The 18,131-nt window shown below is 28.9% G+C and overlaps 1 protein-coding gene across 1 annotated transcript; it reads right to left on the bottom strand.

Annotated features, from left to right (window-relative positions):
• Nucleotides 1-674: 674 nt before the first annotated feature.
• Nucleotides 675-13,575, bottom strand: LOC105621677 (multidrug resistance-associated protein 4-like). Its single transcript, XM_012203144.1, has 15 exons — nt 13,502-13,575; nt 12,547-12,657; nt 12,042-12,207; nt 11,390-11,620; nt 6,599-6,730; nt 6,074-6,265; nt 5,625-5,933; nt 4,983-5,522; nt 4,354-4,659; nt 3,682-3,864; nt 2,696-3,188; nt 2,076-2,306; nt 1,671-1,910; nt 1,187-1,449; nt 675-1,118 (listed from the first exon to the last, which is right to left on the bottom strand). The coding sequence occupies exons 1-15, from the start codon at nt 13,573-13,575 to the stop codon at nt 675-677; spliced, it is 3,915 nt and encodes a 1,304-aa protein (XP_012058534.1).
• Nucleotides 13,576-18,131: the final 4,556 nt, after the last annotated feature.

Genomic DNA, 18,131 nt, shown 5'->3' with positions numbered 1-18,131 from the left:
AGTAAGAAATACTCTCTCTCTCTCTCTCTCTCTCTCTCTCTCTCTCTCTCTCTCTCGTGCATTACAAATTATAGAAACAAAATATATCAATACAATTTTGATGAAAATGTCTATCAATCCGATTTAATTTAAAAAGATTTGCTTTCTATTAATCTTGAATTTATTATAAAACGTATGTTTATTGTATACCGGACTGTAACTTGATGTACCCTTGTAACATACTGTGAAAATATTTTACATCATTCGCAATAGCAACTTAATAATAGAAAGTTTCAATTATTTACATATGATAATTTATTGCTATACCTCATAGCGAAAAAAGTCATATTATAATAAACTCTCAAAAGTCATAACTTGTGATGATACTGTGAAATCATCAAAGGCTATACTGCATTATTATTTTGATCTGTATGTGTCATAACAAAATAATTGTTAATTCATCTGTATAATGATGTCATATCTATAACAAAGCGGACATTCATACAATACAATTTTACTGTCATTCATACTGTCATTTCATACCCGTGATAAAGTAAATATTTGCACGTTATCATGACTTTGTTGCGATTATTGTTCATTCATTTGCTATGGAGAATTTATTGAAATATAATTAATCAAAATTTATTGTTTTCACCAAATAATATTTAAATATAATCCTAAAGAATCGTAAAGACTCACTGAGAATCAATATTAGCCGTGGCTTCATCGAGAACAAGCAAGCGATTGTTTCTCAAGATGGCTCTGGCTAGGCATATGAGTTGCCTTTGACCGACGCTGAAGTTATGACCGCCAGAGAAGATATCGTGGTCCAGCGCGACATCATTCAGCTCGACTTGCCGCAAGACTTCCCACAGCTTCATGTCATCGTATCGATTAAACGGATCCAGATTGTAACGTAGACTCTCGGAAAAGAGCACAGGTTCCTGTGGTATAATAGAGATTTTGCAGCGCAGTTCACTCAAGCCCATCGTGCTTGTGTCCCAACCATCGATCTTGATCTCGCCTTCAAGACTTTCATTAAATAAGCGGAAAAGCGCCGAGATCAAGGAAGACTTGCCGGCGCCAGTTCGTCCAACCACTCCAACTTTCCAGCCAGGTTCGATAGATACATTCAGATTCTGTAAAGCCCGATTACGATAGAACACAAATAATGTTTGTAAGAATGAACAGATGGTTTATTTTATACCTTCAAAACTGGTGGATCATCCATATGATATTTCATATTGACATTCTTCAAGATCAATTGTCCTTGGGATGGCCATGTAGGTGGCGGTGGATTGTCCGAGGTAATAGGTTCCTCCTTAGGAAGGTTCGTGTACTGAAGAATCCTTTCTACGGAGGTCATCAGAGACACCGATTCGCTAAACTGCTTTGTGACGTATTGTAGACAACCGATTAGGATCAATGACTGCGATATTGCTAGACCTGCTTTGCTGCCGGTTACATTGCCTGTAGTATAAAGAACAAAGAAAACTTGCAATAGTTTGATGTTTGAGAAAAAGAAATTGAATGCAGAAATAAGAATTGAAACTAAAAGCTTATTTAATTCTACTAATTAATTTTTTTAAGTTGTTTGTAGTTTTTTGCATCTTTATCTGAAATCCATGGAAAAAAAATTTAACTTTCATTAACTAAGGACCTATTAATTAATTAGATACAATATAATTTACCAGTCTCATTCATTGGTATTAGAGAAAAACAAATGCAGGCGACGAATAGGCACGTTATTAAATCCGCAACGATAACAAAGGCTGTCGAGCATGTTAAAAAGAGATACCACGTGCCACTGTGACGATCTTGCAACTCATCAAATCGTTTTCGCATTAATTTCTCGATTTCAATGCCGCTACTTCTAATCGTCGGCAAACCATTCAGAGTAGCATTTACGTGAGAGAATATGGGACTCTTCACTGAAAACGCAAAAACATATTCAAAAAAACTTTTGAAGAATTTATTAAATTCCGGGAAATGTAAGAACTTAAAAATACGAATTCTTTGGCAGGAGTCCACGAATTTAGATGTAATATACGCCGCATTTTTTTCTAACAACGTGTTATTTGCTCTAATATACTTACTTACGCCTTCGAGACGTTTGAGGTCTTGACCAATCTTCATATAGGATTTCGTAACGAAGAAAAACAAGATGACTAGTATGGCTATCATTATCAGCATCCACTGATTAATTATCACCTCCATGATCATTATACCACATATTACGCAAAACCCCTGGAACGCCTCCAACATCAATTTGGGCAGCCACTCATCCATGATGCCTATATCCTTCGAAAATCTGTTTAAAATTCTTCCTGAAATACAAAAGTTAACTCTCTGCATGAACCGAGAAAAGAAATTACAAGTCCAGGAATCGATAGTTTAGAGTGAAAATGCTCGTATATTATTAATATACTCGGAAATTAATGGAAATTATAAAATGAGAAATCTTGTAAATTCTATTTCAGAATTTACATCTATCTATAAAGAAATTTAGAAAAGTTACAAACTTTTTCAACACTTTCAAAAATATCTTAATTCATTTAGAAAAAAATCTTTCTAAAAAATTTTAAGATTATATAAAAATTATGAAGTATTCTAAAAATTACGTGAAAAATATTTTTAAAAATTGTCATAAAATAATTTTTATGAAGTTTCTGTAAAGTAGTTAAGACGACTATCGAATTTCGTAACTATTGCTCACCGGAAGGATTGTTGTGGAAGAAGAACATGCGCGCCTGCAGCAATTTGAAAAACATGATATTGTGAAGGTTTCTACTCGAGTTCATAGAAATTTTCATGAAAAGAAAGCTGCGAAACAACGTAGTAGCGATACAGGCGATGATACAGAATGTATATACGTATATGGCATCCATAGTGCTCAGCAGGCCGTCTGGGTTCAACGTGAAAATCGACCCAAGAAAACTATTGTTGTACATGTACGCGAATTGTTTGACATCACTAGTATTTTCAATACGCCTGACATCCTCCAAGGTAGTCCAGTATGACAGCCAATAATCATTCCCGGTAGTGGCGACCTGACTGATGATGAAGCTCATCAGTAATACGAATAGCATGAAATTATTGCCACCGTTATGCAGATATTCCTTGTACACTCTGCCAGCTACTCGACCGTGTGCACTCATCTCGGCTTCCGGGCTGTTCTCCACATAATCTGAATCATCAATGTCCGAGTGCTGCACCATGGCAAAATAATAATCTCATTACATTTATCTCTAATAATAGATGCAATCTGATGAAGTTAATTCTATTAAATCATTTAAAAATGAAAGAAAATAACGTTAAGAAAATTTGTAAATATTTGAAAATTACTTAACTTTTTTAATCTTAATTTAAAAACTTTTTCCGTGCTTTATTAATTGATAATAATTAGTGAAGGTATATTGGAAATCTTTAATGCTCGAAAATACGGATACTTTTAAAATTATTTTATATTTTCGTTTTTATTTATGTTCATTTTTTCTATATTTATTTTACATTTTTATTTTCTGTGCCATCTATTAGGTGTGGAAAAAAGTTCGTGGCGTTTTTTTAATGCCATCTAATGGGAAAAACGCCACGAACTTTTTCCCACACCTAATATTTTTATTAAACAAAAATAATGTAAAATATTTTTTTTCAGTTCAGTTTCTATATTTTTTTATTGTAAATAATGAGTGACGATCTTACAGTAATGGAACTTCTAGTTGATAATCTTGATGTTCGTCTCGTTATTGTGATTCTCTTAGACATTTCCGAAGCTCTTCTCATATCTTCTTCCTTTCTCGCTTGATTCAAATCGTTTAACATCCCAATGAAATCTTTATTTGATTGTACTAATTCATTATAATTTCCTTGCATTTTCACGAAACCCTTAGAAAACAAATCAGGATATTTAATTTAAAAAATAATCAATCTTCATCTTTTAATTAATTATATGTGAATTACATATAAATTAAATCTTTAAAAATTTTTTGTCATTTTTTTATTTAAAAAATTTTATTATTTATTAATTTTAATTATAAATTATCTAATTTTTATGTGTTATTAATAAAATAATGTCTATCTTCATAATTATTGGGTTGTTCAGAAAGTTCGTGCCGCAAAAGATTTAAATTTAATAAATGTATACTAAAATTTAAATCTCTGTGTTTCAATTTTCCTTCAAAATCGACACGAACTTTCCGGACAACCCAATATAATACAAAATTTAAAAATTATTCAGCAATAAGTTAAATTTGCTTTTTGTCATTATTATATCTAAATTCTTTACTTTTAAAACAAATTAAAAAAACCAAACTTTTAAAATTAAAAATTTTTTAATTTAATAAAAATAACTATAGAATATTCTATGTTACTTACTCGATCCAGTACAATGATGTGATCCGCTCTTTTAAGGAATTGCAGTTGATGTGTGACAAGTATCCTTGTCTTGCCGTGGAGATATTCGGTGATGCACTTTCCATAGAGATGCCTAGCAACACGAGTATCCACTGCGCTCAAGGGATCGTCGAGTAAATAGATATCCGCTTGTTTATAAATCGCCCTCGCAAGATTGATTCGCGCTCTTTGGCCACCGGACAGAGATACACCTCTATCGCCGACCATTGTCATGTCTCCCTGCGGAAATTGTCGGAAATCCTTCGTCAAGGCGCACACATTTGCTACCTGAAACATTTGCCAATTGATTAAAAAGAAACTTTAAAGAATGTTAAAAATTTCGAAATTGGGAAATATTAGACATTTTTCTTTTATCTAAATCACGTATAGATTAAAGATTTTAAAAAATTCATAACACTTGCTAAAATATATCTTCTTTTATATCCAGTCAAAAAAGACGTAATTTATGTTTGATGCGTAAGATTTGAAGGATCTAATTATAAGAATTGTTACTAGTTACATATAAAAATTCTTAATTCTAACGTGCAATAGCAAGAGTATATAAACACTGTACAATATCCGCAACAATTACTTTGGATCATGAAAATTACCTGCATGTATCTAGTCTTATCATAGGACTGGCCAAACAGTATATTGTCCCTTACAGTACCACCAAAAAGCCAGGGTTCTTGACTGGCGTAGGAGATACGCAGATTCGGATTGTTAGTGAAGTATCCAGTGGATAAATTGCCCGGAATATTATATTTCGAGGAGCCCTGAGTAAGGATTATGGAACCCGTGCCGAGGTTTAATTCCTTCAGTAGTAGATGTAATATAGAAGATTTGCCGGAGCCTACTGCACCAACTACAGCACACAATTGACCTGGCTTGACAATTAAGTTGATATTGCACAAAGTCGGCGGCATTTGGCCACTTATCCAATTGGCAGAAACCCGTTGAAGCTTTACGTATACCGGAAGGTCAGATAATCCTTGATGTTCGGACAGAACGATACTCCCATTTCTCGAGAGGTACCTGTCTATTTGATTCTCTGCATTAGTTTCTTCCTTTGGTTTCTGAGATTTAAATTGCAACTGTGGCGTGTTCTCCGAGAAGCGTCTCGTGTTCACTTCGTCCATCAGCAAAAAATCCTGTAAAAATTAAACGCATTTCAGTAAGTACGTGACGATAGAGATATAACAATGATTGTAGATTTAAGTTCATCATAAATTAGAGAATATAATAATATATACCTCCAATCGATTGAATGACACTATTGATTCACCCAGCAGTATTAATCCTTGCGGGAAATACAACGCAACGAAGAGTTGAAGTATGTTAAAGTATGTCGACATTGCATAGGCCACATCGGCAGTCAAATTATTTCCCATTAAGACAAACGTTATTATGGTGAAGTAGACGGTCAATCGTTCAGTGAAGACTATGATGGCTAAATATGTGGCGCGCACATACGACGAGAATTTGATTTGCTTGATCTCCAACTTTCTGATTACTGACACAATCTGGCTGAACGGTTTCTCCCAGGCATACATCTTCACCACCTGAACCGAGAATTACTATCTCATAAATTTGTTTCATAAAATTTTTTTATAAATAATACTTGGACGTTAATATTATATTTTTATTCATCTTCTATATCATTTCAGAATAAAATAATAACTAATCAATCTTTTGAGAATACCTGTATCCCAGCTATGAGTTCGCTCATCAATTGCACTCTTCGATCGGTCAGTGGCGCAGTCGTGGTTCTGAGTTTGAGATTCAAGAAACTCAAAGTTCCTTGTCCTGGGAGGACGATAATCAACAACGCCCCGATGCCGACAAAACACGAAATACCGACGTTTTGCCACATTATTGTTCCTATGATCACGATCTGCAAATAAAAATAAAGCTTAGTCCGTTTAACAAATTATTTAAGAACTTCAAATGAAAAAAAGAAATTCTACGTTTTTATTAACTCATCTAAACTAGTCAGTCTAAACTAACTCATGGAGATATATACAAATAATTTATATGCATAATCGATATAATAAGTTTTCTACGAATTATACTATGATTATTAAAATTTATACTTATCAAGAATCTACAAAAGAGATTAATAAATTTAAGTAACTTTTTTTCAAGATATTGTTTAATTATCGCAGAATATAGAATATAGAATATATACACGAATAAAGAATATTTATTTCACGAGATAAAGAATTACCATAAAAGGCATGATCCATATGTAATTCAAGAACGTTGTTAATTGATCGAAGCGAATGACATCATTGCTGAGAAGATTCATGATCTGTCCGGTACCGGTTTGATTCATGGTTGCTGTGTTCAACCGTAATAGCTACAACAGCGTTAAAAATAATTATAAATGGAGTAATAGATCCTTTCATTTTCTTTCGCTCCGTCCATACATCCGTCAATACATACAAGCACAACATGAATTTTTCTTTGATTGATTTTTACAAAAAAGATATACAAAACTCCCTATGAAAATTGTAATGAAACTGAATAAAGTTTATTAAATTATTAAATTAGAATCATTCATCATGTAATCAATCATTTGTAATATCTCTGATTGTGACATACACGCGCGCACATTGTCTCACACACATATTTCCATACATGCTTATTCTCTTGTTGTTATTATTAATAGTGATATTTGTAAATACGTTTCTATGATTTTGTAATGTTTAATAAGAATAAAAAATTTTTGATTATCAAATTATAAAAAAATTATTTAATTATGAAGTTACAAAAAATTATAAAAAAAGTTTTCTACTTGTTATTGCAACAAGTAAAAATTGTAATTTTGTACTTAACTAAATTTTTGTCTATAGTTTTCTGGTAAAAAAAATTTTTTTTATACATAATCACATTTCATATATAAAAACATTCTACAAAATTATATAAAAATTTACATAAAATATACAATTAATTATATAATTAAATATGGACATATACCGTATACATATATAAACCTTCGGAAAATGTGTTATAATATTTCAAAGAGTATTTAAATGCTGAACAAAGTTATTGTTCTAGAATTTCTTGCATAATGATATGGAATATCATATCTAATGCGTTCAAAATATAAAACAAGTCACCATAAAACTAACTAATTTTTTTCTATACACTTGAAACATTCAGAGCAAAATTTGTAATATATATTTTTTTAATATTTAATTTTCCATTAAAAATTATAATTATTATCTACTGATATTAAATTGATATTATTATATTTTTTATCATGTATAATGGTGCTGTTCTTTTTGTAAATGTATAATTGCAGGGTAATATGTTGGTCATTATTCACAAATTATTTCCTGTCTTTAAAGGCCTTTGGATGCCTATTCTAATCTGAAACTTTTTAAGTTTCAATTTTTATAGCAAATTTGAAAGATTTATTTTTGTAATACAATATTTATGTTGTAGTATGGAATATTGTTTGTGTTTGTAATATTAATTTCAAAAATATGACAAATGAATATTTGGCCATCTTTTTCAATATAGGTATGACCTTCAATGTCTATCAATAACACGTTTGCTCATATAATATTCATCGGAAACGTGTTTTTGAGTGATCTTATCTCTTTTAAAATATAGTCCGATAAAAAATTTTTTATACATAATTATGCATAAACGGTTGTACACAAATTATAACCGTTATAAATAAACTACGTATAAATTAGTCATGTATAACCGTTTATGTATAATTACGTACAAAAATTTTTTTTATCGAACTGCTATATTTTAAAAGAGATAAGATCACTCGAAAGACACGTCATTTCGCAATGAATATTGTACGAGCAAACATGTTATTGATAGTAGTTGAAGATCATGCCTGTAATGAGAAAAATATTAGGATCAAATAATGACACATTTCATTTGTCATTTTGAAATTAAAACAAATAATATTGCTTATTACAGTATAAATATTACAAAAACAAATGTCTGGAAATTGCTATAAAAATTGAAACTTAAAAAGTTTTAAATTAGAACAGTTAAAGACAAGAAATTGCGAATAATTGGTCTATTCATATTTTATCTTGTAATTTACATTTGTAAAACAAATAAAAAAAAACAGTGCTATTATGTATTACAAAAAGTGTAACAATCAATTTATAAATCATTCATAATACTTAGGTAATAAAAATTAAATATTTAATATATACATATATTAAATTGGCAAGGAAATATTAATTGCGTTTTTCTAGCTCAAAGTTGTATAATATATATTGAGTTATCCAGAAAGTTCGTGGCGATTTTGAAGGAAAATTGAAACGCAGAAGATTTAAATTTTTAATTTCATTTATTAAATTTAAATCTTTTGCGGCACGAACTTTCCGGACAACCCAATACAATATCTTCGTCAATAATGAATAAAATTTTAATTTAAAAAAAGGGTTTTAAAGCTTGAAATCTCTACTTTTAAAAGCTTACCACATTTTTTAAGTTTATATGGGTTTGATAACTTTATATACCAAAAACTATGAGCTGAAAAATTTTCTTCTCACTTTGTGAGTTTGTAATATGCCCAAAACAAATTTAAGAAAATTTTCGATTATGTATCATGAAAGCTTGATATTTTCCCTACAAAATCAGTTTTTGTAAACATTCCTATGATTTTTGGTTACTGAGTTATCGCGGATTAAATAAAAGAATTATTTTGACTTTAATTACTCATATCTCTTAAAAAATGTTATATATCACAATTTAAAAAAGAGATTCTTAAAGCTAAAACTTTAGTCTATCAAGACATATTTATATTGATTGATAAGAAAAAAATTGTGATTTTTACTGATAAATTTTTACTGATAGCCTTTTAAAAAAACGCAATTACTTTCTTGCCAACCCAATATGTATGTACATATACATTACAAATTTTGCTCCGAATGCTCCAAGCGATTATAGAAATAAAAAATTCATTTATTTTTATGATGACTTATTTTATATATTGAATGTGTTAAATTCCACATTATTCTACATGAAATTCTAGAATAACTTTGTTCAACATTTAAATACTTTCTGAAATCTATTATAATACATATTCCGAAGATCTTTTGCGCTAAACATGATGATTGTTGGCAGAATTGTATAGTTTATCAAGATTTTGTGTAAATGAGGATAAAATGAGCAAAAAATAACATTTTTTATCATTTTTAACATTTTTTATAGTAAACAATATTAAGTAAAGTAAGCTGATAAGTGTTTCAACACAAATAAAGGAGAAAAAAGTTAATTTCAATCAAAGTGATCTTGGTGTTCAGTAATATTCATATATACAAATGACTATACAATTATACATTTACAATTTTTATAATAAAATAAAAAGTTGTTTTGAATTTATGTATATACGGAAGCGATTATAACTTAATAAAAATAAATGATACAGTCATATCCTAAAATTCATTTGAAAATTCTTGAATTGTACTTTTAGATCCGATAAACTTTATTTGAAAACAAGATTTTGTTTTGCTGTAGAAAATATTGAAAACAATAAAAAGTGCTATTTTTTGCTCATTTCATTTCAATTTACCCAAAATCCTGATTATATAAATTTTACCAATAGCATTGGGCTCACCAAGAAAAAAATTTTCGGGATATGTACTTCGGAAAGAAAGAAAAGTTACTTTTTATCGAACAATGTAATGAGCGTATGCAAACAACCGAGAATGATAAACAATAAACGTACAAGATAACGAATTTACGACGTACTTCTATTTCTTTAAACATTAAATTTTTTTCACTAAAGAAAACTTTTCCAATAATTTCTTAATTAATTACAATTAATTAATTACAATTAAAATCGGACACTAATATTGATCTCTTCACCCTATAATTTTTAAATTGAATCCTTAATTACGCATCGATGTGATTCCAATGTTATCCTAAATATTAAACATTGCAAATTGATTCAATTCCGTTAAAGAGTATATTATTATTACTTAATAAATTAATGCAAAGTAAACTTTTTCCAACTAAAAAGAAACTGTTTTCTCTTTCTAAAAAGGATTTAATTGGAAAATAACAAATGCATGGATTCACAAACAGAGTTGGGAAATAATACATTACTTGTAACGTTGCTAATTTTTTCGTTACGTTTTTTGGTAACAATCGTTACTTTTTTCTGTCTGTAACGCTAACAGTAAGATTACATTTTTGCAGTAATGATAATGATTTAATCATTACTTTTATCGTTACTTTAATTTTTTATTGGATAGATTGGATTGGATTATATTTCGATTGCTTTTGCTTTTGTATCTCTACAAATGTATTTCTAGCTACCCAAGTTGTGTCGTTGTTATAACAAATAAAATACTTAAAAATTTTTTAATGCTTGTAAATATACAAATATATATTTACAATTTAACATTGTATTATCTATAATAAAAGGTTATTAGTTGCAATAAATACAATTAGTTGTATAAAAAATTAGTTGTAATAAAAAAAAAATGTTCATTTTTTCATTTTTATTTCTTAAAAATTTCTTAAAAAATATTTTATATTTTAGACTGTATTCCAATAATCAATATTGAAAATCTGTAATTCACATTATATATTACGTATACATATACAATATATATATATACAATATACTTTTCAGTACTGGAAGTGAATCTTAAAATACATTTTTAATAATGACATTAATGTTTAAAAGTTATATTTAATTAAAATTCGATTGTTCGACTTTAGCTCCCGATAATTGTTTTTGCCAGATTCGATCGTTGTGTCGAAAAAACGCGTCGAAATTAATTTTATCTTATAATGTTTATTTTATTTTATAATGTCGTATGTGAAGGAGCTAAATTCAACAATTTCTCGATAAGTAACGATTCATTACTTTTTCAAATAATACGATAATATGTTACTTTTTGAAATGAATAACTAGTGACGGCAACAAGTTATTTTTTTTAACAAAAAATAACTACTATAACAGTAACGCGTTATTTTTTTAAGGTAACGTTCCCAACTCTGCTCATTAGTTAATTCGCATTATTACCTTCCGATAAAGAAGAGAACTGCAAGCAATACGTATCCTCATGCCAACATGTAACGATTGCAAGGTAGAGTGTTGTAACAACATAATGGCGATGATATTGGTAATGATCAGGAAGGTGATGTAGATCATCACTTCGTTCGTTGAAGTTTTATGTTTCTCGTTAGGATCATTAATAAAATATTTGATGATCCAACTTTGCAAGATCGGTATTAGTACGCGTACTACGCTACACTAAAAGGGAAAAGTTGAAATTTAACTCTCCTCTCTCCCTCCAAATAAATTTATAAATTTAATAAATCTGAGAAAAGAGCGAACAAAAGAGAGAGAGAGAGAGAGAGAGAGAGAGAGAGAGAAATCTCAGATTAGTTCAAATTAATTTTTTTCTTCTTCATTAGTTATTAATTAAATCTACTTAGGCATGCACCAGAAAAAGATTGCTGAATATCTGATTTCTGGCAATTCTTTCCGAATATCAGATGCATCTCTAAATCTAAAAAGATTAATTTCTAATATAACAAATTTTTCTATTATTATTTCTTTCTCTTAGTGAGAATATCTTACAATACTTCTTTCCACATGAAAACATTTAATCTAAATTTCATAAATATTAATATCACATGGTAAATATTTCTTTTTAAATGTATCAATATACTTGGATAAATGAGCAGATTCCAATTATGAAATATGGCAACCAAAAGGTTTTGTAGACCGCCTTGTACAATTTTGGATGAGACTCCTTTTTCAGCGGCACCTTCTGCCCATTTTTTCCCATGACATATTCCAAGTTCTTTAGTTTATCCAGCTCGCGATTCCAGTATCTGGACGAAAAAAAATGCGTTAGGATTTTAGAAAAGCGAGTATTAAGTTATTAATTTTACTTTTTAATTTTTCTTTCTTCTATATATTTTGCTGCATTCTCATTTTAAAAGGTTCAAAGAGTAGATATGTATCTAATGTAAAATAATGGCGCCGCAAAATAGAATAGGTATCGAAATTATACGACAATAATATAGATTACACTTGTGTTTTTAAAGCAATTGTTAAGATTCGTTTATTATTCCATTACAGCGAAAGTGAGAACTTTAATTATTACGAGCGTCATTATAATATGCATTCACTTATGTATGTTTGTTGACATCAACGTGAACAATACTCACTTCTCGAGAAGATCGGTCAATTTTTCGGATTCGTCTGCCTTGATTGGTCGATAAATGTCGGATTCCTCCAAATTACGCTTGAAACTTATCATAAATAATTCTCGCATCCACCTGTGTCATCAAAAACAATCTATATAGATTTCATATTGGTATACTTCTTTATATGGTACAAAGACTTTCCTTCTTTTTTTTTCTTTTTATAAAGAAAAACAAATATGTAATACACGCAAACTCGAACATACATATTTAAGTATATATTTTGCAAATTACATATAAATTTTTAGCCGTGAATTGTAAGTATATTAAAATATTCCGAAATAATTATTTCTTCTCTTAACATCAACATAATTATATATAATTCAGAGAATCAAAGGCTAAGATACTTTACGAACACCTTATAGATGTATTTTCCATTGTAAATTTATTTTAACGATGGATGATTAGAAAAGTGATTGTTTTTGTAGTCTAAGAAAAAATTAATAAATTTCCTCTTATATTCGATAATATACATCCACGTACATATTTGTTAATAATATAGCTCAGTCATACAAAGACAAGAGTTAATTTTTTTAATTACTGCAAATGACAATTAATATGTAAAAAAGAATAGATAAGAGGATGACTCGACGTAAGTTACACGCCATTCTTTTAAACAGCAAGAAAATTTGCAAAATGCTTTTTCATTTTCTTAAAGTAAACCGTAAAATGTATTATACATTGAGATTAAAAGTAGCTATTGCATTACAAGTAAAAGTATTCTTTATTTATCATTTTTGGAGAAATATAATTTTGCTTACAAAAAAATGTCTTCTTAAAGAAAGACATCTCACTTTCTAAGAAAAAAAAATTTCTAATTTTTTGAAATCTCTCCTTTTTTAAAAAATTAAATTTTTTGTAAGAAACAATGTCTTGCATATTTTCTTTCTTTTATTGAATATATTGAATCTTGACGAACCAGAAGAATAGAATACTGAAGACATTTGCGGTCTCTTTGGGATTTGGCTTCATGTCACTCGTGTCTTTATCCATATTGTCGTACTATCTCACAAAAACTGATACTTCTAGCTAACAGAAAAAACGATCAGCATTCTTTCTTTCTTTCCCCTTTTCTCTCTTTTTTTACCGTTTATTCTCCTTCTCTTGCCTGTAGTTTCTCGAGGCAAGCTTTCCAATAGTTAATCCTTTACTGAAATCATGAGTAACTGTACTGCTGCTTTTTATATTGGCCTTAAACATTATTGGTGATATATGAGAAACATCAGCGATAACTGTCCCGTACGTTGTTTGTATAAATATAGCTACGTAATGTGTTTGTTGTTTTTCTTCTCATGCACATGTTACACGCTATTTTTTCTCAGTTTATTTCTTCTTTCTCTTTTTTCCTATTTGTATAATAAAATTTTATTTGTGTGTTATTAAACTTAGCCATTTAATAACTATAATTAGATAGATAACTTTTTTAATAGTAACATTATTACTTTAAACAATATTTAAAAATACAAACTTGGCGACACATAAGAGAAATAAATTAACTATAATATAAGATGTTAATAACTGATAGTTATTAACATCTTATATTATAGTCAACTAAAAATTTTTTGGGGAAACAGATTAATTCTTTGACAATAATTTAATTTAATTTAAAAATTTAATTCATAATTTTATTTTATTGCATACGTTAATTTGTTGTATATCATAATGTTTACTAAACATGTATATCTAATGAATGATTATACAAATGTTCATGTTTGCACTATTCCTTTAACGGATAAAGTTATAGGATCACTTAGATGTAAATATTTAAATAATGCGAATATCTATAGTAGATGTCTTTGACATTTATATACTTTGTGATATTTGCACTGAATTTTGAACATTGGATAACATTCAGAAAATATCTAAGCCGATTAGATTTTATTCGGCAGATTTTTGTCTGTATTCATAGACCTTGAACTTAAGGCTTCCTTAAATTTATCTTTAGATGCTTAGCAGCCAATAAAATAATTCGTAGAGCATCTGAAGATAAATTTAAGGATGCCTTGAATATAAAGCCTAACTATGAATAGATACTTTATACATATCTATTAGATATGTCTATTAGTTAGCCATAATAGATATAGATATCGAGACATGTAAAAATGCATTAGATATCCATTACAATGTTTTCTGTATGAGACAGAATATGCAATGATAGTCATTCGCAAAATAAGCGCAATGAAAGAACCAATTGATCAACATCGCGAAAAAATGACAACAAAAAAATATTATTATATGGATATATATTATTATTATATGGATTAATATTATATGGATGAAATATTATTATATGGATTAATAAAAAAATTATTAAAACAAATAGTGTACAATATTTGAATATTTTTTCAATTATTTCTAATAGATTCTCTCTCTTTGCGAGTCTAATATAATATTTTTCTATAAGGGATAAACTTTAATGTAAGTAAGCGAGTTATCCCGATTTTAAATACCTTTTTAAAAATGAAAATTCGTAATGATATTTGATGAGTTTCGCGAGTCACTATACAAAATTACCCAGATAGCCAAGTCTACAGAGACAGATTTTGAGCAAAGTATATATTATCAATTTCTAATGATAGAAAGGCATCAATCCAATGAACATAATTACGTACAATACAGACAATTTTTAATCATAAAACATCTATGCCAAATAACGAAACATCTACATATTTTTTGTTCTTCTGTAATAAATGGACCTATGAAATAGCAAACTGTTGGGAATCAATCAAAAAGGTATAATTTATATTTATTTAATACTGCAATAATACATATCAAAGTTTATTATTCAGATATGTCAAACTTTTATACAACAATTGCCAATTTGCTAACACATATTTATTTTTTTTTTGCATATATTTAGCATAAGAAATGAAATAATTGTTACGTATTTGTGTCTGAATTACATTATATATATTGTATCAGAATTATTAGTTTTTGAAATACCATTTATCTAGATATGAAGATTAGATTATTTTCTTCTTAACAACTAATTAAAAAAAGGAAAACATGATTTTAGCGTTCACTGAATTCACGTTATTGCAAAAACTCCCTAATCACTCCACATATATACGCTAGTAATAATTTCAATAAAAGACAAAAGAAAATAATAAATGTAACACCATATTCTATTATGATTACTGATTTTATACAGACGTGAGTCACAATTTTAAGAAAGGAATGCAATACAGAGGAGTGAATTAAAGCAAGACTAAGATTATTTAAGAGCGAAGTAAAATTAAAAAAACATTCCTTAGGATTTATATTCACGTTTTTCGAATACGAATATTAACATATGCGATAAAACCAGAAACATGCAGAACTAATAATATTTAAAAGATTATTCCTCAATTTACTCTTAGTATTAATAATTTGTTTAAGTTCAGATTATCTAATCTTTGATAAAAATATCTTTGATAAAAACTAAATGAAGAAAGTAAGTAATCTCTTTTTCTCTTTCATAGTGACAATATAATCTCTTAATAATATAAAATAATAATATAAAGTCCACACAGTTTTCTTTTTGTTTTAAAAAATATTTAAAAGAAAAAATTTAAGGAATCTAAATTTTGCAATTTTGCAATTATATTTTTATACTTCCGTATAACGTTTGAAATATAATATGTGACTCATGTTTAGTATGAATCCTAAAATATATAAAAAAATAAAGAAGCAAGTTGTGTAGTTTATGATAATATGTTTGTATTTGTACTATATAGAGTCTCATAATCACCATACAATTATATACTTTTATAGCATATTCTAAAGATGAAGTAAAGTAAAAAAAAAATCCTAAAATGTTCTGGTTGCAATAGTTTTTCAATACCGACCCAATCGAAGCCTCGGTTTAATTTATCCACGCAAGGATGCTTGCTTGAAAAATCCAGATTCGATCTTTGATTCGTCTCTATTATTGAAAAGAAACGCATAAAATTAGAGTAACTCGAGAAATACTACAGCGTGCCTATCAAGAGTGTCCGCTTGGCACTACAAATCAGTGATCTCTTTTTCACATATACATCTAAATACACTTGTTAGGTGTAATATATCCGTTAATATATCCGTGTTTCAATGCGTTTTAATTTTTAATATATGGGTACTGACATACACGAATACCGAAATATATAGTTTGAAATCAACCAATAAACTTGCAATGTAAATCATCTTTGAAAAACATATTCTGAAGTTAAATTTAAGTTAATATCAAAGAGCAGATTTAGTAATAGCAATATAATGACAGATCTATACCAAACATAGACCAGATCTATCAAATATGCTTACAGAATGGGGTCAAATATATACAATCTAGATCTGTCAAGCTAAATGTGTCAACAAAAGGATGCCAAATATATACAATTCAGTTTTACTGCCGAAATATTATTGATTAGCATCACATTCTAAAATACACACGACAAAGTTATAAAAATAGTCAAAAAACATTCGGAGGCCCAGAAAGCATACGTCGGAAGAGTTTTAGGGATCTCCAGCGGACTCGTCAATTTGATTTGCATACGTCTTCTAGGATTTTTGGATGCTATCTTCTTACGAGAAGCGAGGCTCCATCTCGGCGGGCCCGCGTATGAAAATGACAGATCTTACTTCATTTTTGACAATTTGGTGTCAGGTTTTATATCAGCAAACTTTCTTCGGCTTTTGTCGATAATTTACGTTAAGTCAGATTAGCAAGGTTTGCTCGACTTTTATCATCAAAAGCTGTTAAATTTGCTGATTACTGATTGATTAGCCTCGCTTGGTTTGAATCGAATATGAGACAATTTCTCATGTTATACTATATTAGATTTTATTCCTTAATTAGTTTGCTATCTCAATTTGCTGACAGCTTTGAGTACAACAAAATTTACATCAAATTTGACGCTTTTTTGTCTTCAAAGTTTGTAGTAAGATTTTATAAGATATTCGACAGATTTGACTGGATAGTAGACTGGCATAGACCGAGCAGGATTTACAGCTCCTACTCGATTTCTATTGTTGTCAGTCAATTGCTCTACGCAAATACTGCTCGGATTCTGTCCACCAATCTGCTGTCTGGTTATATAAACAGATTCTGTCAAGAGCAGAATGCAACCGCAGTTAATGTCAATTTGCAATCAAATCTGTTAATCTACCGACATTCTGCTAATGTTTTGCTAATTGGATATATATACATATATTATAGGTATAACAATAATCAATAGAGAAACTTGACGCTTTTATGATAATAGTTTATGATAATAGTAGTTTCATTGATATTGATGAAAGATCACGTTCTCAAGCACATCCAACAGCATACATTCTCAATCACGTTTAACTATATACACAACGAAAATTTTTAACAAAAAATAATTATCACGTTTCCGTAACTGTATATATCTTTTTCATTGCTCCATATATGTATAGTTACTTTAAAATGAAAGTTATATATAAACTGTTGAATCCCCTCAGCAGTGAGAAAGTGATCCCTATCACCATCGATCGAATACAGTTCTTATAAAAGCGACAGATTTTTCTGCTAGATCCTATTCTTTTTATATAAGATTTTCTTGGTAGAAAAA

Source organism: Atta cephalotes (assembly GCF_000143395.1).
Source record: "Atta cephalotes unplaced genomic scaffold scaffold00035, whole genome shotgun sequence".
NCBI classification, from domain to species: Eukaryota; Metazoa; Arthropoda; class Insecta; order Hymenoptera; family Formicidae; genus Atta; species Atta cephalotes.
This window is presented reverse-complemented; position numbering and strand designations above follow the sequence as displayed.